This window comes from Orcinus orca, chromosome 8, assembly GCF_937001465.1.
Source record: "Orcinus orca chromosome 8, mOrcOrc1.1, whole genome shotgun sequence".
NCBI classification, from domain to species: Eukaryota; Metazoa; Chordata; class Mammalia; order Artiodactyla; family Delphinidae; genus Orcinus; species Orcinus orca.
In genome coordinates, this window is record NC_064566.1 from 463848 (window position 1) to 485441 (window position 21594).

General features: G+C 59.2%; 2 protein-coding genes across 4 annotated transcripts; one reads left to right on the forward strand and one right to left on the reverse strand.

Annotated features, from left to right (window-relative positions):
• The first annotated feature begins 4659 nt into the window (after nt 1–4659).
• Nucleotides 4660–13475, forward strand: TALDO1 (transaldolase 1). Of its 2 annotated transcripts, none has more exons than XM_004278100.4 (8): nt 4660–4817; nt 8380–8503; nt 10150–10257; nt 10486–10617; nt 12390–12565; nt 12654–12851; nt 13045–13190; nt 13267–13475. In XM_004278100.4, the coding sequence occupies exons 1-8, from the start codon at nt 4721–4723 to the stop codon at nt 13297–13299; spliced, it is 1014 nt and encodes a 337-aa protein (XP_004278148.1). In that variant the 5' UTR covers nt 4660–4720; the 3' UTR covers nt 13300–13475. The 2 variants fall into 2 exon arrangements, with proteins under 2 accessions (XP_004278148.1, XP_049569100.1); XM_049713143.1 differs by having other exon boundaries at nt 4706–4886.
• Nucleotides 11911–21453, reverse strand: GATD1 (glutamine amidotransferase class 1 domain containing 1). 2 transcript variants are annotated; one of them, XM_004278097.4, is made up of 8 exons: nt 21298–21452; nt 19705–19781; nt 19146–19251; nt 18673–18780; nt 17593–17687; nt 16795–16888; nt 16515–16626; nt 11911–16432 (listed from the first exon to the last, which is right to left on the reverse strand). In XM_004278097.4, exons 1-8 carry the CDS (start codon nt 21359–21361, stop codon nt 16426–16428), a joined length of 663 nt encoding a protein of 220 aa, XP_004278145.1. In that variant the 5' UTR covers nt 21362–21452; the 3' UTR covers nt 11911–16425. The 2 variants fall into 2 exon arrangements, with proteins under 2 accessions (XP_004278145.1, XP_004278146.1); XM_004278098.4 differs by lacking the exon at nt 11911–16432 and having other exon boundaries at nt 16511–16626; nt 21298–21453.
• Between the last annotated feature and the right edge of the window lie 141 nt (nt 21454–21594).

Sequence of the window (21594 nt, forward strand, 5' to 3'; positions counted from 1 at the left end):
CTGAGTCATCACGGTGTCAGGGGCCAGGTTCCTCGGCACCTCCCTCCTGGCCCGGGTCCCGCAGCGCCTGGAAGTGACCGTGGCCCCGGGAGCCCCGGCCTGGCCAGACCCCCTCCCCCTGCCTGGCCCAGCTACTCGTCTGCACGTCTGGGAAATGGGCCACCATCAACTGAGATTCAGCCCACAGAGATCTGAATCGTGCTGAGGCCAAGGAGTCTCCCCTTTCCCCCCTCCCCTGGGTGGGGCCCATGTGGGAAAAAGGCAGAGAGAGGGACCCCTGGAGAGACGCCCCGCCAGGCAACTGCCCAGCAGACTCTGCCCCACATCTTTGCAACCTTCCACTCCAGGATGTCTTGTATTGGGAACCAGTAGATGCCAGGCAGGTGTTGTTTCCGAGGGTCTGTATTTTGTTGTGTTTTGTTCCTTGTCTACTCTGAGTGACCAATGCCCTTTAAATATACAGAGCTGAGGTTCTCAGACCCTGGCCTGCACCAGCAACAGCAAGGCCTTGTGGGCGGCCGGAAAACAGACTTTTCAGACAGTTCCCAGGGGGAGGTGATGCTGGTGGTCCTGCCTCACTCCGAAACCTCAACTGGAGAACACTCGCACCACCCCAGGAAACTCCCTGGTCCCCCTTCTGAAACCAAGCAGGACCCTGCAGGCCCTCCCGGGTACAAAAGCCCCTCCGTGTCCCTCATTTCCTGTTTGTAGAAAAAGGCTCTAGCCTCCCAAGCCCTTCCTGAGTTCAAAGAGCAGGGATAGGCAGTTACTAATTAGGGAAGTGAGGGAGAAGCAGGTAAACAAGAAAAGTAGAGACAACAGTCAGCTCAGGATAAAACTGAACCTTAGCTCCTCCTCAAGGGATTTTCACAACAATCTGATGGAATTCTTTGAGTTGTTCTTCAGGAACTAAGACGCTCGCAACCCGGGTGGATGGTGACTTACTTGCAGACCACAAGCTTGTAGACCCCGGACTGGTTGGAACCAGAAGGTTGATGACTGAGATTTCTGAAATGTCACCCTGTTACCTCATCACCAACCAATCAGAAGAAAGTCCACGTGCTGATCCGGCCCCCGGAGAGCTGGGGTCTTTGAGCAGGAGCTGCCCGTTCTCCTTGCTTAGCCCTGCAGTCAACGCTGTACTTTCCTTCACCAGAGCCCCGTGTCAGATGATTGGCTTTGCTGCTCGGCAGGCGAGCAGACCCAAGTTCGGCCGGATAACGCTTTTTCTCCTTCTGTTCTGGCCTCCCCTGAGCCAGCCACTGTGGGGACTGGTATTACCATGAGCAGTCAGCCCGTTCTTGAACTTTACAGAAATGGAATCCTTAGTGTCTGGCTCCTTTCACTCACCAGAACACTTGTGGGATTTCTCTGAGCTGCTGCAGGGTCACTAGCCCATTACTTTTCATGGTCAGGTAGCTCCCCGGCATGGAGCTTCTGCTGATGGACATTTGGGTTGTTACCCGTTTGGCGCTTTAATCAGTGAAGCTGCTGTGATCATCTGTGTGCAAATCTTTGTGCAAATGTTTTTCTCTGAGGAGTAGGGGACTGGTTCGCATGCTTAACTTTTTTTTTTTTTCTGACCATGCCGCGAGGCTTGTGGGATCCTAGTTCCCTGACCAGGACCAGGGATAAAACCCGTGCCCCCTTCAGTGGAAGCGTGGCGTCCTGACCACTGGACTGCCAGGGAATTCCCAGTACATGCTTAACTTTATGAGAAAACACCCAATTGTTCTCCGAACAGTTCTTTTTGTGCCATTTTGCATCCCCAACAGCGGCATGTTCATTCCAGTTGCGCCACGTCCTCACCAGCACTTGGTATTGTCAGCTTTTTAATTTTCACTATTTGAGGGAGAGAATGGAGACATCTCATTGTGGTTTTGATTTGCATTTCTCTGATGAATAGAATTTCTCTTCTTCTGTGAATTGTATTTCCCATTTTTGCATTTTAGTGGAGAAACGAACGTCCTTTCAACGAGTGATAAGACAAGTGGAGAAAAATGACTCTTGACATCTACCTCATAACACAGACAAAACCAATTTGAGATTCATCAAAGACCCTAACATCAAAGCCAAAACTGAAACGTCTCTAGAAGAAACCATAGGGGGACTTCCCTGGTGGCGCAGTAAAGAATCCGCCTGCCAATGCAGGGGACACGGATTCGAGCCCTGGTCTGGGAATATCCCACATGCCGCAGAGCAGCTAAGCCCACGCGCCACAACTATTGAGCCTGTGCTCTAGAGCCCACGTGCCACAACTACTGAAACCCGTGCTCCTAGAGCCCATGCTCCGCAACAAGAGAAGCCACTGCAATGAGAAGCCCATGCACCGCAACGAAAAGTAGCCCGTGCTCACCGCAACTAGGGAAAGCCCACAGGCAGCAACGAAGACCCAACACAGCCATAAATAAATAAATACATAAATAAATTTATTTTAAAAAAAGAAACCAGGGGCTTCCCTGGTGGCACAGTGGTTGAGAGTCCGCCTGCTGATGCGGGGGACGCGGGTTCATGCCACGGTCCGGGAAGATCCCACATGCCGCGGAGCGGCTGGTCCCGTGAGCCATGGCCGCTGAGCCTGCGCCTCTGGAGCCTGTGCTCCGCAACGAGAGACGCCACAGCAGTGAGAGGCCCACGTACCGCAAAAAATAAATAAACCATAGGAACATATTTTTGTCCCTTTGGCGTACACAAAGACTTTTTTTTTTTTAAGAGAAAATACAAAAAAAAAGCACTAACCATAAAATTAAAAATTGATACATTAAACTTCAGCAACATTAAAACTCATCAAAGACACTGTTAAGAAAATGAAAAGGTAAGCCACAGACTTGGAGGAAATATCTGCAATACATACACATCTGACAAAAGACTTAATCGAGAATGTACAAAGAACTCAATTCAAAGAAAGAAAGACAACCAATCTCGTAACAACCAGCAGTTACATTTCCTATGACTGATTTCGTACTTAATTCTCTTGGGACACCTTCTGTTGATGAAAAATTAATCAGTTGATCTAAGAAAGAAATGGAAAATTTTATTTGAGCCAAATTGAGGATTATAACGTCAGGAATAGTCCCTCAGAAAGCTCCAAGAACTGTTCCACCCATTAGAAGTCCAGGCACAGTTTTACAAGTGTTTTGAGACAGAGGGCTGTATATTAAATGATGTATTATCGACAGTTTACACGATCCAGACCTAAGTGTCATTGTGGCCCCTTACAAGGTCAAGAAGAAATGTTATCTTTTAAGGAGTTGTCTTGCTGATGCTAGGAGAATGCTGCTCTTTATGGTTGAGCAGGTATTTCTTTCTTTTTTTAAAAAAAGTTAATTAAATTTTTGGCTGCGTTGGGTCATTGTTGCTGCGCACGGGCTTTCTCTAGTTATGGTGAGCAGGGGCTACTCTTTTTTTTTTTTTTTTTTTTTTTGGGGGGGCTATTCTTCATTTTGCAGTGCGCTGGCTTCTCATTGCAGTGGCTTCTCTTGTTGTGGAGCACGGACTCTAGGCACGCAGGATTCAGTAGTTGTGGCACGTGGGCTCTAGAGCGCAGGCTCAGTAGTTGTGGTGCACAGGCTTAGTTGCTCTGCGGCATGTGGGATCTTCCCAGACCAGGGCTCGAACCCATGTCCCCTGCATTGGCAGGCAGATTCTTAACCACTGCGCCACCAGGGAAGTCCCTGAGCAGGTATTCCTGCCTATGGGGGAGGGTGGTCCATGCCTAATGCAGATACACAATGCACACTGAGGGGAGAGAGGGGGCCAAATGGCAGAGAAAATGTTTCGTGTTTTAATTTTTATTGTCTTGCCATAAAGTGTGAATTTTATTTCACACTTCTGAACTTAGTACTACTTCTCTGGGGCAGATTCCCAGATGTGGGTTCCCAGAATCAAAGGCCCATCCTGGGGCTCTGGAAAATGAAACCACAGGCCCTGATTTCAGGCCACCTCACCTCTCCCAGCTCCTCCCCAGGCACCAGGCCCAGTTTGACCTAGGAGGGCTCGGAGGAGCAGCCAGGCCTGAAGGGAGGACGTGCACCCTGCGCGCCCCAGGCCTCAGGAGGGCTGGGAAATGGGGGGGCAACCCAGACCCAGGCCCACAGCCCCAGCGGCCCTTTTCATGGTCCCCGAAGGCCTCGGCCCAGATGCAGGGTCTGGGGCGTCTAGGTCTCCCTGTGACTCTGCTTAACCCTCAGCCTTAACTCCTCGCGGGGAGTGGGGGACGAGGAGCATCCCTGGGGGTGCTTCGCTCCAGGGGGGGCACCGCTCCGGAGGGGGCGCATCACTCCGGGTATCACTGCCCCGAGGGGAGCATCACTGGAGGGGTGAATCACTGGAAGGGGGCATCACTCCGGGGTCACAGCTGCGGGGGGCCGCATCCCTCCGAGGGAAACCAACGCTCTGAGGGCACCGCCCCGGGAGCGGGGCACCGTCTCCAGGACGCTTCTCCCGGCGGGACTCGTCGCTCCGGGGGCGCCGCCCTGGGGACACATCGCCCCGGGGAGCGTATCGCTCCGGGGTCACCACTCTAGAGGCGCATCTTCCGGGAGACCTCAGCCGCACAAGTCAGGTACAGTTCCGGGGGGCGGGGGCGCCGTCTCGGGGGCGGGGCCTCGCCCGGGCGCAGGCGCGCAGGCCCGCCCTCCGGCGCCGCGCTCGGATTGGCCGCGCCCGCGGGGAGGGCCCGCGGGGCATTGTGGGCCGTCCGCTCCCGCCACAGCTCGCCATGTCCGGGTCCCCGGTGAAGCGGCAGAGGATGGAGAGCGTGCTAGACCAGCTCAAGCAGTTCACCACCGTGGTGGCCGACACGGGCGACTTCCACGGTGAGGCTGCGCTGGCCCCGAGCTCCGAGAGAGGGGCTTCGTGCGCGCTGAGCGCCGGCCGGCCCCGGGGTGAGGGGAGGCGGGGCGAGGTGCCGGGGGCGCGAGCTTGCAAGTGAGGGGCGGGCCGGGCCACCAGGCCTCCCCGGCCGCGAAGTTGGCCCCGGTTCTCCTCGGCGCCTCTTACCCGGTCCCTCCGCTCCCTTCTCCCTCGCCTCCCGCCCTCTTCACCCCGGCTCCCTCCTTCGCCCCCACTATTCCCGGTACCCCTTCTCTTTCGCCCCCCGCCCCCCTTTTCGCTCTCCCCCCCGTTCCCGGTGCCCCGACCCCTCTTCGCTCTCCGCCCCGCGTTTCCCGCCCCCTTTCTCCCTCGCTCCCCGCCCTCGGCACCCGTGCCCGGCCCCCTTTCGCCTTCGGCCCGGGGCCGCCGTCCCCTCCGCGCTGCTGGTAGCTCGCGGGAACCCGCCGTGAGCCGCCAGTGCGTCAGGGGACAGTGTCCAAATGCTTTGATTTGGGGAGAGACTCCAGGTCCGCCTTGGAGCTGCGGACCGTTTGTGGTTACACGGGGTAGTTTTGTTGCGCGAATGTTGACCGCTGAGCAGGAACATGAGTTAGTTCTGGACCCAGAAAGACCAGAAACTAGGAATGACACCACCTGCTTTTGAAACCTCGTGTTGCACACACTCTCCACCCCTACCCAGGGGACAGCTGTGCACGCTGGTGCCTGCGGCCGCGTGCGGGCCAATTAGACGTTCACCACGTTGGGCCAAGGAGCTGCGGGGATAAAACCCCATGCGCCGAGGAAAGCAAAGCGTGTCCCAGATTCAGATTTTCCTGGCTTTGAATCACGTTCCTTGCAGGCAGCTGGGGGACTTAGCTCTTCCTCCCTCTGCAGTGGAAACCCAGACTAGGTGAACCTCCATTCTGTTAGGCTGTGAACAATTAAGATTTTCAGGAAAATAATGAAATTCTCTGGGTACGAGTGCTGTGGGGCACACAGTACGGAAGGGACTTCCTCTCTTTTCTGCTTTCTCATGGTGACTTGAGAAACAGGCTTTAATTCCTCTTTGGTAAGAGTAAGTCTTTATCTAGCAGAGTCTAGGAGAGTGAGTAAGCATGTTTAGCTGCTTCAGTATAAACGCTGGAAACAGTGATGGGCTTGAGTCCAACCTGTACTTTAAACCATCTGCCAGAAGGTCCCCGCCTGGTCAGAGCTGGGGGCCCTGGAGATTCCAGCTCCTGCTCACTGGGAGGCCACGGTCTTCTTTCTACCCGCTCCCTCCCTGATTCAGGCCTCTGGCAATGACATCACTAGGATAGAGCGTGCTGGAAAAGTGGCGGCATGTATTTCTGCACCTTCTTAGCATGGAATATTTCCCATCTTTGTGAGTTGACAAAGTCCTGGTCTATATTGTTTCCTGTCGGGTCTCACCAGGCAGCAGCCGCAGGATGGCTGGTCTTGTTACACCTGTCAGTGTAGGGCCAACAAGGCAGGAGGGACCCTGAGGAATGCTTGCTTTTTTTTTTTTCCCCCCTCTTTCTTTTTAGAAATATCTAAGCCCAAGTGTTGACATTTAAGATTTCTAAGCGAGGGCTTCCCTGGTGGTGCAGTGGTTAAGAATCCGCCTGCCAATGCAGGGGACACAGGTTCGAGCCCTGGTCCGGGAAGATTCCACGTGCCTCGGAGCAACTAAGTCCCTACACCACAACTACTGAGCCTGCACTCTAGAGCTGGTGAGCCACAACTACTGAAGCCCACGTGCCTAGAGCCCGTGCTCCACAACGAGAGAAGCCACCGCAATGAGAAGCCCACACACCACAACGAAGACCCAACACTGCCAAAAATAAATAAATAAATTTAGAGAAAAAAGATTTCTAAGTGAATGTTAAGAACTTTATTAAAAAATACATTTGTTGATAATGTATATCCATAAATCTTACATAGTTGTAAATTTGTGGGTTTTTTGTTTTATTTTTATTTTTTGGCCGTGTCGCCTGGCATGTGGGATCTTAGTTCCCCGACCAGAGATCAAACCCACGGCCTCCTACATTGGAAGTACAGAGTCTTAACCACTGGACCACCAGGGAAGCTCCTGTAAATTCGGTTTTTGGTCACTTTATGAACTGAAGGTTCTTACCTTCGGGGAGTCGTGGGCCTCTTTGAAAATACAGTCAAAGCTGTGGATGCTCTTCCCAGAACGACGCCCCACGCCCGGTTTTGCGTTCAGTTTAAGGGTCCGTGGAGTCTGAAGTCCATCTGTTGACCCTAGATAGGTCTTGGTTTTGTTTTGTTTTGTTTTTAATAAAATTATTTATTTTTGGCTGCATTGGGTCTTCGTTGCTGCACGTGGGCTTTCTCTAGTTGTGGCGAGCGGGGGCTACTCTCGGTTGCGGTGTGCGGGCTTCTCATCGCGGTGGCTTCTCTTATTGCAGAGCACGGGCTCTAGGCGTGCAGACTTCAGTAGTTGTGGCACATGGGCTCAGTAGTCGTGGCTCACCAGCTCTAGAGCGCAGGCTCAGTAGTTGTGGCGCACGGGCTTAGTTGCTCCGCGGCATGTGGGATCTTCCCGGACCAGGGCTCGAACCCGTGTCCCCTGCATTGGCAGGCGGATTCTTAACCACTGTGCCACCAGGGAAGCCCCCTTGGTTTTGTTTTTAATTTTGCTAAAAGCTTTATCAAGGTATAATTTTATATGATGAAAGGTACTATTTTCAGTGCATTACTCTGGGTTTTAACACATCTGTGTAAGTTCTGCTCCAGAGTACTTTTTCTTAACTTGTCATTTTGAAATAATTATAGACTTTTAGGAAGTTGCAAAATTAGCCCATAGAGTCCCATCGTCCCCCAGTGGTGACATTTTGTGTGGCCGTGGTGACATCAGAACCAGGAACTTAGCACTAGCATGACACCGTGAACAGGCTTCAGGCCGGCTCCATGTCCACCGGTTTCCACCTGCATAGAGGAGGGGGCATCCCCTGTGGCAGTTTTATAGTTCATAGGTTCTTGTAGCCACCAGGATGGGTAGGACACAGCTGTTCCCCGGCCACAGAGACCTCCCTCGGCCCTGAGAGCCGCCCCCCTTCCCTGTTCCTGTTCTCCATCTCTGTAGTTTTGTCATCAGAAGATACTTTGACAATACTAACTTGCCCAATCAGCTTACTGAACCAGCTAATCCTGGAAGCTGAGTTTGGTGAACATGAACTCTGTGCTACCCCGTGAGCCTGGGCCACGAGACTCCTTGGACTTCCTAGCCTGGTTACCAAGAAGGTGCTAGTGTGTTAAAGGAGAATACAGACCTGGTGCCGACGACGCTGTCAGGCAGCCACTGCCCTTCTTGCTCTGGGCCCTTGGCACATCTGCTTCCTGGCTTTAGTCTGTTGCTTTCTCATCGTGCACGCAGCTGCCTCTTGGCCAGCCTTCCGTGTGAAGTGCGGCCACACCCTGGCTCAGAAGACATGCTTGACTCTGTTTACACGTTTAGGGCTTACAGGGGTTGGCGCGGGTTGCTGGCTGGAAGCGAGCACTCCACTTACTTCTCTGCTTTCCACAATTATTTCCCTATAGCCATCGATGAGTACAAGCCCCAGGATGCCACCACCAACCCGTCCCTGATCCTAGCCGCGGCGCAGATGCCCACCTACCAGGAGCTGGTGGAGGAGGCCGTCGCCCACGGCCGGAGGCTGGGCGGGTGAGTGCGGGTCTGGGCAGCAGCCCTCAGCTGGTCTGGTTGCTTCCTGCCCTCCCTGAGTTTAGTTCTCAGGTGTCTTAGACTCAGGGAGGGAATGCTGTCTGCTTTCCTGTTTCTTTTTGTCAGGAAAGAAATAGCCGACATGTTATTTACACGTAGCAGGCAATACCCATTGTGCGAATACAGTTCACTGAGTTTTGTTTGCAGGAACATGTAGACACCACCCCAGAAGTCCCTCCCCGCTTTTGCAGTCAGTCTCCCCAGCCCTGGCAACCATGGACCTGCTTTCTGGCTTTTTGTTATGTTTTAGCAGTTCTGCTGGAGTGAGATTCATTAGTGCGCTGTCCGATTCATTCTGGTCAGTTTATGCAGTGCTGCAGCATCTGCACCTCCTAGAAGGTTCCCTGGAGCCTCTGCCAGTGACCACAGACTGGCTTTCCTCTCCGTAGATTGGCCTTTGCTGGATGTCATTTTAAATTTTCATCTGGGCGATACAGCTCAGCTGAGAGTGAGCCTGCAGGGAACAGTGGCCTCTGGGAGGAGCCATGCTGGGCTGGCCTGTCCCTTTCTGGTGCTCCTGAGTGCTGAGGTCAGGCGGTGTGCAGGTGTGTGTGAGATGGCTGCTCCTTGCACTGGGCCGCCCTGCCCCCGCCATCCTGGCTGCTTCCCTGTCCCTTCTTGGTATTCCTGGAATCGGTGACAAGGTGGTGCCCTTAGTGGTCACCAGACTGGCCCTGCTCCCATGTCCAGCCCGTGACACGCGGGCTGGAGATCTTTCTGGTCCATTTTGGAACAGCATCATGTACCTTACTCATCTGCCCAGGCAGCTTCAAAGAGATTGGAAAGACTGTTCTGTTCACGTCCCCAAAGATGAAGGGGTTCAGTTTGGGAGGATGAAACGTGGAGATGGAAGGCAGGGATGGTTGCACCACGATGTGAATGCACTCAGTGCCCCTAACTAGTCACTTAAAAATGGTTAAGATAGGGCTTCCCTGGTGGCGCAGTGGTTGAGAATCCGCCTGCCAGTGCAGGGGACACAGGTTCAAGCCCTGGTCCGGGAAGATCCCACATGCCGGGGAGCAACTAAGCCCATGTGCCACAACTACTGAGCCTGCGCTCTAGAGCCCACGAGCCACAACTACTGAGCCCGCACGCCTAGAGCCCGTGCTCCGCAACAAGAGAAGCCACTGCAATGAGAAGCCCACACACTGCAACGAACAGTAGCCCCGGCTCGCCTCAACTAGAGAAAGCCCGCACACAACAGTGGAGACCCAACACAGCCCAAAAATAAATTAGTTAAAAAAAGAAAAACCCAACAAACCTCATTAAAAAAAAAGGTTAAGATGGGGCAGTTTCCTTGCGGCCTAGTGGTTAAGACTCTGCAGTCTCACTGCCGTGGCTCAGGTTCAGTCCCTCGTCAGGAAACTGAGATCCTGCAAGCTGTGTGGCATGGCCAAGGTTAAAAAAAAAAGGTTAAGATGATAAGTTTTATGCTATGTGTGTTTTACCACAATTTAAAAAAATTATTTTAAGAAAAAAGATGAAGGGAAAAGAATTTGGGAAATGAATAACAGAATTTGTTTTGTAGAATCCTGTGCATTTAAATCTAACAAGCTTCTAACCTAATTTTTTCCCTGGAATTTCAGATCACAAGAGGAACAGATTACAAATGCTACTGATAAACTTTTTGTGCTGTTTGGAGTAGAAATACTGAAGAAAATTCCAGGCCGCGTATCCACAGAAGTGGATGCAAGGTAAGGACGCAGGGCTGACACAGGTGACGCGGGCAGAGGGCGGCAGCTGCTTTCAGTCCGCGGTTCCCCGCGTGGCGCCCAGGTGCTGCTGTGGCTGCTGGTCCACGATGAGCTGCTCGTCTCCGGGTCCTGCTTGAATATCAGTCCTGCTAAGGTGCTCTGAGCTGGGCATGCCACGCACCCCCTGGCTGGCTGCTGGGCACCCCTGTCACGGCCCTGCCCCCGCAGGCTCTCCTTCGATAAGGATGCTATGGTGGCCCGCGCCCAGCGCCTCATCGACCTGTACAAGGAGGCTGGGATCAGCAAGGACCGGATTCTGATAAAGCTGTCGTCTACCTGGGAAGGAATCCAGGCTGGAAAGTAAGTGTCCCCGTGAGGAGGGAGCTGGTGGGGACTGCCCGTCCCGGGTGGGCCTTGGGGAGCAGGCCCCGTGCGATGCCACACGTTGTCCTCACGTCGTCTTCCGTGTACAGAACGTAAGTCGTTTCCCAGCAGCTGTGCTCAGTGCGGAGGAGGTAGAAGCAGGTACAGACAGGGAGCTGCTCTGGCGCCGGCCCCGCAGGGCCATGCACGGCTGTCCTGGAAGCGCCCCTTGTGCACCAGCGGGGTCCCTGTGTTATCTGTTCCCCTCCTGCAACCTTCTGCCTCTGGACGCACCTGTCTGGACTCTTCCGCGTGATGGAATCGTGCAGCACGTGGCCTTCGTGTCTGGCTTCCCTTGCTAGGCATGTGTTCAAGGTTCACACATGCTGTGCGTGTGTTGGGGCTGCATTCCTCTGAAAGCTGTTGTTCGCTCGTGTGTATACACTGCATTTTCTGAGTCCATCCTTCAAGGGACGCGTGGTTGTCCTGCCTTTGGTGCTGTCGAGGGTAGTGCTGCTGTGAGCACGTGTGCTCGAGCTCTGGTGCCGTCTCTGGTGGGCGCACACTGGAGGGCGGAGTTTCTGGTGCTGTGGTCATGGTGTCGGCTGTCGAGGCTGCCTTGTGCCCCCCTCAGATGCACTTCTTGACCACCTTTCTGCGGCCAGGCAGCAGAGGTGCCTCTGAAACTGTCCATTGGGACAGGGGCTCAGTTGTCACAGTCCACGTCCCGGCATGTTGCAGAGTGGGGCTGGAGCCCTGTTCTCACAGTCGACCCCAGGATGTCACGTGGGTGACTGACTTTCTGCAGGGTGACCCAGAAGGGCGAGGGGGAGCAGTGGGGCCGGGGAGGCCGCGGGCTCCGGGCGGGACTGAGGCAGGATGGCGCTGTGGTCGGAGCTGATTCTGTCACGAGGTGAGGGACCGGGCCTGTGGCTCTCAGGGAACCTCTTGCCTTTGTCCCTGTTTTGAATTGCTGGTTTGATGAAGGAAGTTCTGGTCACCCACAACTCATTAGCCAGAGAGAGCCCTGGTGAATGTTCCAGAGTTTTGTTTTGTTTTGTTTTTAGTAAAACGAACTAATTTCAGCTCCACACATATTTGTTTTTAAATATCTGTTTGTTTATTTTTGGCTATGCCGGGGCTTTGTTGAGGCCTGCGGACTTCTTAGTGGAAGCATGTGTGCAGGATCTAGTTTCCCAACCAGGGATCGAACCTGGGCCCACTGCATTGAGAGCATGGAGTCTTACCCACTGGACCACCAGGGAAGTTCCTCCAGAGTTTTTTGGGGGGTTTTTTGTTTTGTTTTTTCTTTAAATAAATTTATTTTATTTATTTTTGGCTGAATTGGGTCTTTGTTGCGTGTGGGCTTTCTCTAATTGCGGCAAGCGGGGGCTACCCTTTTTTGCGGTGCGCAGGCTTCTCATTGCGGTGGCTTCTCTTGTAGACGAGCACAGGCTCTAGGCTCATGAGCTTCAGTAGTTGTGGCACACGGGCTCAGTAGTTGTGACTCGCGGGCTCTAGAGCGCAGGCTCAGTAGTTGTGGCGCACGGGGCTTAGTTGGTCCGCGGCATGTGAGATCTTCCCGGACCAGGGCTCGAACCCGTGTCCCCTCCGTTGGCAGGTGGATTCTTAACCACTGAGCCACCAGGGAAGCCCCAGAGTTGCTCTTGACGAGGATGGGGCGACCCTGTTCCTGCCTTTGCAGTTACTGAATCGCGAGCGTTTCTCGCTGTGTCCCTGCTGTTCATGCCGCCCTCCCCCGCCCACAGGCAGCTGGAGGAGCAGCACGGCATCCACTGCAACATGACGCTGCTCTTCTCCTTTGCCCAGGCCGTGGCCTGCGCTGAGGCGGGGGTGACGCTCATCTCCCCCTTCGTGGGCCGCATCCTCGACTGGCACGTGGCCAACACGGACAAGAAGTCCTTTGAGCCCCTGGAGGACCCCGGTGAGGAGCACTGGGAGGCAGGGGCGGAGGGGTGCTGCGCTGTCTGCTGCCGGCGGCCGGCGTGGCAGCTCCGGGCATGTCTCCCCAGGAGTGAAGAGCGTCACCAAGATCTACAACTATTACAAGAAGTTCGGCTACGAGACCGTCGTCATGGGCGCCTCCTTCCGCAACACGGGCGAGATCAAGGCCCTGGCGGGCTGCGACTTCCTCACCATCTCACCCCAGCTCCTGGGGGAGCTGCTCAAGGACCACAGCAAGCTGGCGCCCACGCTCTCGGTCAAGGCAGGTAAGAAGCCCCCCGCCCCGCTCAAGGCCCCCATGGGGACACCGGTGCCTCCGTCACCTGAGGGTGTGGAGCCTAGAGCCGCAGGGCCAGCCTGCACTCACCTGCTGTCCAGCCCACCTGCCGTGGGGGCCGCGCCAGGGAGGGGCCTTAGGGCGGCTCTGAGCCCAAGGCCCCGGCGCATGCCCTCCCCCAGCCCAGGCCAGTGACCTGGAGAAGGTCCACCTGGACGAGAAGGCCTTCCGCTGGCTGCACAACGAGGACCGCATGGCCGTGGAGAAGCTCTCGGACGGGATCCGCAGGTTCGCCGCGGACGCTGTGAAGCTGGAGCGGATGCTGAGGGTGAGAGCCCGGGTTACGGTTGGGAGGGGCCGGGGCGGGGGAGGACAGCGCACCAGCTCACACTGCCCATCTCTAGGAACGAATGTTCAGCGCGGAGAACGGAAAATAGCTTGGCACCTGAGGCTGGACCACAGATATGCCGCCGACTTTGAATTGGGGCCTAATTGCACATATGCCTTGCGACGAATCTTGGATTTTTTTTACTAATCGGAGCGGGGATTAATCACAGATTTCTGATTTTATGTAAAATTCTGCTCAGCGCATTAAAGGTGTCACTTTTCGTTCCGTGTGTGCGTCCTTTCTCGCTGGCTGCAGCCTGGCCCGATGGAGGCGGGGTTGGGTCAAGAGCCCCCTGGGGGCCTCCAGGCAGGGGTGACAGCCCCTCACCTGCTTCTGGGAGCCTGGACACAGAAGGCAGGGACTGCCTGAGCACTTCCTCTGTGTCTGGAGCCCGACGGCCCCGGGGCTTGTAGGCTGTGCTTGCGGAGTTGGGTGGGAGGGTGCCAGGGGCCCGCTGGAGCTGTGCGGGGGCCGGGCCCGCAGAGAGGAGCCTCTGCGTCAGAGCCTCCGGCCGTCCGGACCTGTTGGGACAGCCCCCATGCCTCTGAGCCGCTCCACGCTGCCCTGGGGCGGAGGCACAGGTGGGGCGATGGCGCCACCTTGTGGGGACAGCGTAGCGTGCGCTGAGCAGGACTTCCAAGCCTCAAACCCCGAGCAGACGCAGGGCACAGCTTGTGAAGAGACACTTCACTTGCACCCTCTGGATTTTTCTGGGAAGGGGTTGGTGGGGGGCGGTGACGGGTGGTCCACAGGGGAGCCCCTTCCTCTCCCCTGGGACCAGCCTCTGTTCTTGGAACAGCGAAGCTGGGGGTGGGGGGACACAGGGTCTGGGTGAGACTGCCTGGGAGCACGAGGTGGGTGGAAGGGGCCCCGGCGGACCCTCCAGGCCTGCGCCAGTGGAGCCAGGTGTCAGGACAGTCCTGTGGGACGCTGCCCTGGGTCTGGCTGAGGGTCAACGGGGAGCCCCTGTGCCCCCACCCCCGCCCTGGGGGCGCCTGCTGGGCTGGGCTTGTTCCCCACGGCTCCCTGCAGGTGAGTGGGGCTCCTGGAACCCCCGTCTGCTGGCGTTGGAGCAGGTGGCTGGGACTTGCGGTTCTGAAGCTGCCACCCTCCCCAAACGCAGGGGAATGCTGAGCAGCCGGGGACAGGTGCCACCCTGGGCCACACCCCTCGGGCCACCTAGCCTGCCCAGGCTGCCCCCCCCATCCTGGTGCTGAGGGGGTGGCCTTGGGTTGGGTGCCGTAGCACAGGGACCTGCTGAGGTGGGCAGGGCTTCTCGCCCCCAGCCCCCAGCTGCCTGGCCAGGTCGGGTCAGGGGGCTAAGGCTTCCTGCAGCCCCCTCCCCCGAGCTGATCAAAGGGCTGTGTCCTAGGAGGGCGTGGAGGTCTCAGCTCACCATCTTGCCTGGCCTGGGGCCTCAGGATGGAGACCGTGGATGCCAGTGACGGACATGAAGCCCGCCTGCTCACAGGTACAACCCTGTGCGGCCAGCACCTTAGAACATGCTTGTCCCCCGATCTGCCCCCATTCCCAGCCACAAATGACCGGCCCACGCTGAGTTTTGGGGTTTTTCGTATCTGTCTGGTTTCCTTTGCTGAGCTTGCTTCCAAGGGTCCGCCGCATGGACGTTAATACCGTCCAGTAGTAAGAATGCTCCTTTTATGGAAGCTACAGCTTATCGCAAAAAACACCACAGATGTTCACGCACTGTTTTTGTAGAGTTGTAGGTCTTTCTTTCTCTTGGATAAACCTCAGGGTCTATTTTAAACACCCCGGGAATGTGGGGAGCCCCCGGGGGCACAGGCACCTGCACCCACCCAGTGGCCACCCCAGTGCCCTGGACCTGGCATACCCAGGACCAGCCAGTGGGGCAGACTCAGAAAGCATCAGCGACCAGGGAGCAGGGCTGTGGAGGGGCGCCCGCAGAGCCCGCCTGGGTCTTGGTCTGCACAGTCAGAAGGCGTCATCATTTGAAAAAAACTTTTTGTCCAGAGACGTCCATGACTCCGTGATGTGGCGACTGCAAACATGGGATGAACGATGGGGCTGCCTAGGCCCCATGTGTGCACAGAGCAGGCCAGCAGGTGGCAGGGGCCCTGACGCCGGGAGATGCCGGACAGAAAGGAGCACGTGGGAGCATCGCCTCCGACTCGGGCGCCCTGCTTCCTCCTCCTTTGTCCTGAGGGGTTGGATGCGGCAGAGCTAGTCAGGCTGAGACAAGGATGGTGACACACGGGGCCAGAGCGGCTCCAGGAGGCCCCAGCCAAGGGCCACAGGCCAGGACAGGTGCCCTGGGGAAGCTGGAGAGCCTCCAGGCTGCACTGGGACTCGGCTGGCTGGACAGCCACCTGGCATCCCCAGGACTGTCCGCCGCCCCTGCCAACCCAGCCCAGCCAGCCCCACTCAAGGCCTCCTTCCAAGTGGAACTCGGCTCCGTCACATCCACCTTGAAACAGGCAGAGCAGCTGCAAAACCAGGCTCGGCCGTCAGGACCCGAGGCCACCTGGGCAGGGCCGTGTGTTGTATCCACAATTAAAAGTGTTTATCAACATCAGAAGGGACGTGGTGACACTGCAGCATCCACCCCAAAGTCCATCCTGGCCTTAACACGGGGTTGCCATCACATTTGAAACCGTGCACTAGGCAAGGGTTAGGGTGAGAGCAGGTTCTTCAGCAGCAGCCAGCGGGCCCCTCCCCACCCAGCCCCCACCAACGCCCAAAGGCCTGGGGAGACCGCAGGGAGGCCTGGGAGGAGCCTCAGCACAGAAGCGGGACCCTGGGATCCCAGCCGGCAGCCACCCAGCTTCCAGGAAGGCTCAGCCTCTGCCCCCCCGCCCCCGCCAGGGTGAATAGGGACGGGCAGAGGAGCCAAGACCCCAGCCCGGACCCCACAGCCGACCCTCTGCGGGGAACTCAGAATGCTCCAGGGCCACCCGGCCGCCAGCGGGCCCTCGGCACTCCCCACCCCTCCCTGAGGAGACTCTGCAGGGTGGGGGGCTCAGCCCCTCCCCCAGAGCCTTCACCCCTCAGGGAGGATCCTCAGAGCCCCCAGCAAGCCAGGCTGGGGTGTCGTGAAGATGGGGTTCCCGGAAGCCTGAGAGTCCAGCTGCCTCTGGGGACACCCGGGACATCTGGAGGTGGTGGCATCCGCTGGCGGGCTCAGTTCGGGGCCACCTCACTTCCTGCGGGATGGAGGCCAGGTCAAGGCAAAGGGGCCAGTCACAAGGCAGCGTCCCACCTGCCACCCAGGCCAAGGCCCCTCACCGGCTGCCGCAGAGGAAGAGCAGGTTCTGCACGGCCGGGACGGTGGAGCTGGCGTTCTGGCCAGTGACCAGGTGGCGGTCCAGCACCACGTGCACGGCGTCAGGCTCGCTGGCTGCAGGAGACCCCGGGGGGCCCAGGCCTCAGGCCACGTGCTGGGCCAGCTCCCGAGACCCTCCCGCACCTGCCCTCCCGGGCCGGGGACTCGTGGTCAAGGGCTGGCCCCCGAGGTCCTTTGGACACTCAGCCCCTGCAGGCGGGCCTGGCCAGGGCCCCCACTCACCACTGAAGCAGGCCCCCGCGTCCTTCACGAAGTCCTCCACGACCAGGGGCAGGTGGGCGAAGCCGGGCGCCCGGACGAGCTCGTACACGGAAGGCTGCGGGGAAAGGGCACCCAGGCTCAGGGGGCCACGCCTACCACGTGGGGGCTGCTGAGGGTGGAGGGCCCGCAGCAGGGGCCGGGGCTGAGGCTCTCCCGCCGTGGGGTGGCCTGAGGTGACAAGGCCACCGTAGGGCGGGAGCTGCCTGTCACCGCCTCGCCCAGCATCGGGGCACACGGGTGACCAGAATGAGCCGGGCAGGTGACCTCAGGGCAGAGCCCTTCAACGAGCAGAAGGGCTGGGGGTCGAGCACAGAGCCACGTGAGGGGTGGTGACCGAGGTCCCCCCCAGAGGAGAGCCCCTGCCCCTCTCCTCCTGTCCTCTCCCAGCCACCGGCCAGGCCGGCCCCGTGCAGCCCCCGCACCTAGGCCTCAGTCCTCGCCCGGCAGATCCCCCCAGACCTGCGCCAGGACCCGGACTGGCTCCACGTCCAGCCGGGCCCTCTGCCCAAGTGGCGGCACCGCTTCCTGGACCCGAAAGGAGTGACATACTCAACAGGCATGAAACAAGGCCCCGAAGGGCCCCTGCTCCCCACCCCTGCCCCATGCTGGTAACCAAGAGCCCCAGCTGGGCAAATGACTGCTGCCCCCACCGGAGGGGACCCTGGGCCCCCCAGCAGGCCCCCAGCCAGTCCGCCTGCTCTCGATGCGTGTGCACATCTTCCATACCCATCCACAGCCCAGCACCCCTGCAGCACTCACCCCCGTGACGCTGTAGCCTTGGAACACCCAGGACCTGTCCTCATTGGTGGCACAGCAGAGGGCGGCAACGCCGTGGCCCACAGCACAGATGGGCTCTGGAAGCAGGGCCAAGGCCAGAGTGAGGCACTGGAAGCCGCCCAGGCCCCTGCCAACATTTCCACTTCCCTGGCTCCCCTCCCCAGATACAACTCAGAACTAGGATTTGTTTAGAGCCCAGATCCCCTCAAGTCGTTCTCGTGGCCAAGAAACAGGTACAAGGAGGAAGTCGGGTGCCAGGCCACCTGTCACACCGGAGCGCCACCACCCTCTGCCCCGCAGAACCACCCGCCTGGCTCCAGGCCCCGACCTGGCCTCTAGGCACCGTGGGCAGCCCGCCTGGGAGACGCCCCCTCTGAATGCGGCGGGGGGAGGCCCCTGGCTCCGAGGCTCCCTCTCAGGGCAGCCTGGCATGAGTGCGTTCCCACGGCTGAGGCGGCCCAGACAATCACTGCCTGGGGACAGGAGGCCCCGTTCCCACCAACAGAGGACACGCCCTAATGAGCGTCCCAGCCCCATCGCAGCCACTTGCCCATCACCGCCAATGCCAGGCCAGGGCAGCACGCCACGTCTCCACAGAGCAGAAGTCCTGCCAGCCTCCGAGCCCAAACCCCACCGGGAACAAAGCCAGCATCCTGCCTGCCCATCTGGGAGGTAAGCATCCCAGCCACGAGCCCCCGAGGGAGCCAGGCAGAGGGACCACAGGGGCAGCGGCCTGATGGGCACAAAGTCGGGGAAGGAGGGATGGGGAAGGGATGCCCCTCCTGAATGTGTGTGTGTGTGTGTGTGTGTGTGTGTGTGTGTGTACACATGCCGTCTAAACTTGTCCGCTCACTGGTCAGAATCATGGCTCTTCACACCTACCCTATCTGGCTCCTGAAATGACCGGGCATCTCCAGCAACAAAACCTGAACCCCGCAGTCCATGGCCATCACCTCCCACGCCCCTCACTGGGCATCTCCCCGCCTCTCCTCCCTGTTGGTGGAGCCCCGTTTCCCACGAATCTGCATACACACCCCAACCCCAGTCCTGGGGGCCACCTACTGCTCTCGGAGCGGAAGTGCTGCAGGATGCGAGCCAGGGACCCGCTGCTGGCCAGGTCAGCCAGGGCCCCAGGACAGCTGGGAATCAGGAGGGCGTGGTACCGGGCACCTGGCGGGAGACCACAGCCCAGTCAGTCACAGATAGCGAGGTCGCCAGCTGGGAGCAGGCCCTACACGGCCACCAGCCCAGCTCCTCTCTGCTCCTGCCAGCCACTGTGTCACAGGATTGTGTCACTTACCCCCACGTGGGCTAAGGCTCCCGAGGCTCCCAACCACCTCTGTGTGCCCGCCAACTCCCTCCCCCAGCCCGAGCTGGAGAACTCTGGCCACGGGACGCAGGGCTGGACACGGCCCCGGATGGCCACAGTGCTTCGGGACAAGCCCCTGGATGCTCCAGGAACAGAGTGAGCGAGCGCTTTGGGGCCATGACCCCAGCCGGAACCACCCCCCACCCAGGCCCCCTAGGCCCCGCACCGTCGATGGACTCGAGCTTGGCGGGGCTGGCGTAGGCCTTGAGGCGGAAGTCCTGCACCCAGCGCGCGTTGCTCTCGTTCACGTCCACGAAGTCCATGGTCTTCCCCTGCAGGAGCCCAGCATGAGACGCCCCCGCTATTGGCTCAGGAAAATGCTGACAAGGGCTGGGACTGACAGCAGTGCCTCGGGACAAAGGCACCCGACCACCCAGCCCCTCGGCTTCCTCGCCACACCCAGCCCCCTCCTGCCCCTGAGTGGCCTCAGTCTCCTGCCTATAAAGTGGAAGCAAGTGTCCCAACCACCTCAGGGTGACCCTTGGTGCAGTGAGAAACACCTGATGGCTCACTTCTGTGACCCTGAGTTCCACACCATCCGGGGCCGGGAAGTCCTCCCAATGGTAGGTCTGTGCCACCCTCACTCACACGTGACCAAAGGTCTCAGAAAATGGGGAACAGAACTAGCTGGTGCCACCGCGGTCCCGGGCCCTCAGCCCAAGCTGGCTCTTGGCTCCTCCCAGGGGGTGGAACACTGTCCTGGAGAAGAGGGTGGCTGGACTTACCCCGGGGGTGGCCACCTGCAGATTGAAGGCGGCGCTGGCCAGTGTGAAGCAGTGGAGGAAGGACTGGGCTGACACGCCTGCGAGGAGATGCAGCCCGGTGGGTGCAGGGCTCCTCCTGGCCCTGGACCACCCTGGGGAGCAGCCCCGCACCCCATCTCACCCCGGGGCCCACCCCTCCCATGGCTGGGGTAGCAGCCCTAGCCCCCCTGGCCCCCCGAGGGGGGCTGTCTCCTCAGCCTGACCACTAAAGGCCTTTCCAGAAGGCAAACCCACGCATGAGGTTCCCTGACACTCTGCTTGTCTACGCCCCGAACCACAGGGGCTGGGCACCAGCCCCACCCCCGATCGCAGCCACAGAGGAGCGGCAGTGAGCGAGGCCTGTGGCCGTGGAGGTGGGGCCGCAGCACGTGTCAGCAGGAAGCGCGGTGCACAGGCCGGGGGGACGCTGGCTCCCTTCCTCACCGAGCTCGCGTATCCCGCCTACCGCCCCGGCCCCGGGGCTGCGTGCAGCCTCTTCTGCGCATGCCCAGTCCGAAGGCTCCCGGCCGCTGGGGGCTGAGGACCCCCCACCAGAGACGCCTGCTTCTAAAGGGACGTGATCTGCATCCCTCCACCTTTATTTAGTCGAGGGACCCAATCCCGAAACCTCGCCTTCACCTTTATTCACTCTTACAAATTAATACACATTCATCGTAGAGTCCACAGATTGGGCAAAGACGGTCTCCCCAGTTCTGCCCAGTTCCTCCAGCCCTCCCACCCCCACCTGCTCCGCCCCAGGCTCCCCTGAAGGGACTCTGGAGGGCCCGCTCGTCTTGCCCACGGAGCGCAGCCTTGTCAGAGCTGTGCCCCCACCCCATGTCCTCAGCATCCCTTCCCCGTGGCACAGTCAAGCCAGTGCGACCCCTCCTCACCCTTACTGCACTCCGACCAGCCACCTACGTCTTCAGGACTGAACCCCACTCTCGATGGCTCACCCTTGAACTCCCCATGCGGGAGGGGGGCGTCCCTCAGTTCCTCCATCCCTCATTCTGGGGACAGCTCAGGGGCCCTGGGGCTCAGCACACTGTGACCCCATGACCCGCGGTCCTCACTCCCTCGCCCACTTGGGCAGCTACAGAAGTCAAGGCGGGAACAGACTCGGACCCTTGGTCCCAACCCTGGTTCTCCACCTCCCGCCATTCGACCTCGGGCTCATCACTCCTCTGCGATGCAGGCAGCAAGGGGAGGACCCAGGAAGTGCGCCAGCCACCCTCACCGGCTCGTTCCTCCCCTGCTGACCCTGAGCACCCGGGGGCCTTGGGCGAGAACCGGGCCCCACCAGCCACGGCGCCCGCGAGCCCATCGGACTCGTCCCTTCCCCACCCTCGTCCTCCGGGCCGTGTGCCGGGCCGGCGGGCAGCGGGGAGGGTGCGGGGAGGAGACACCACTGCCCTCGCCGCCCCGCCTCCCCGGCTCCCCCAGAGCGGCGGCCCGGCGTACTGACCAGACCCGCCCGCCATCCCCGGTCCTCGTCTCCACAGAACCCCGGCCCGGGCGGAAGCACCCGCGGCGGACGGCCCCCGGCCCCGCCCGCCCCGCCCTCTCGAGCCTCACCTTCGGCGGCGCCGCTGGCCACGAGGAGGCAGGCTGGCCGGCTCGGGAGCCGCTCGGACGCCATGGGCCCAGCCACGGCCTGTGCGGCCTGCGCGTGCGCGGAGCGTGCCAGGGGCAAGGTCAAGGGCCGCGGCGGCCTGGGGGCTGGGCTGAGCCGCGCCGGGCGCATGCGCCATCCCGCCTCCCGCCCCGCCTTTCCCTCCCAGCCCTGGTCCGGGTCGGAGTCCAGGTCAAAGTCCGCCCGGGCCACTCCTCTGACGCCGTCCGCCTCGTGGCCCAGGCGGGCCCGCAGAGAGG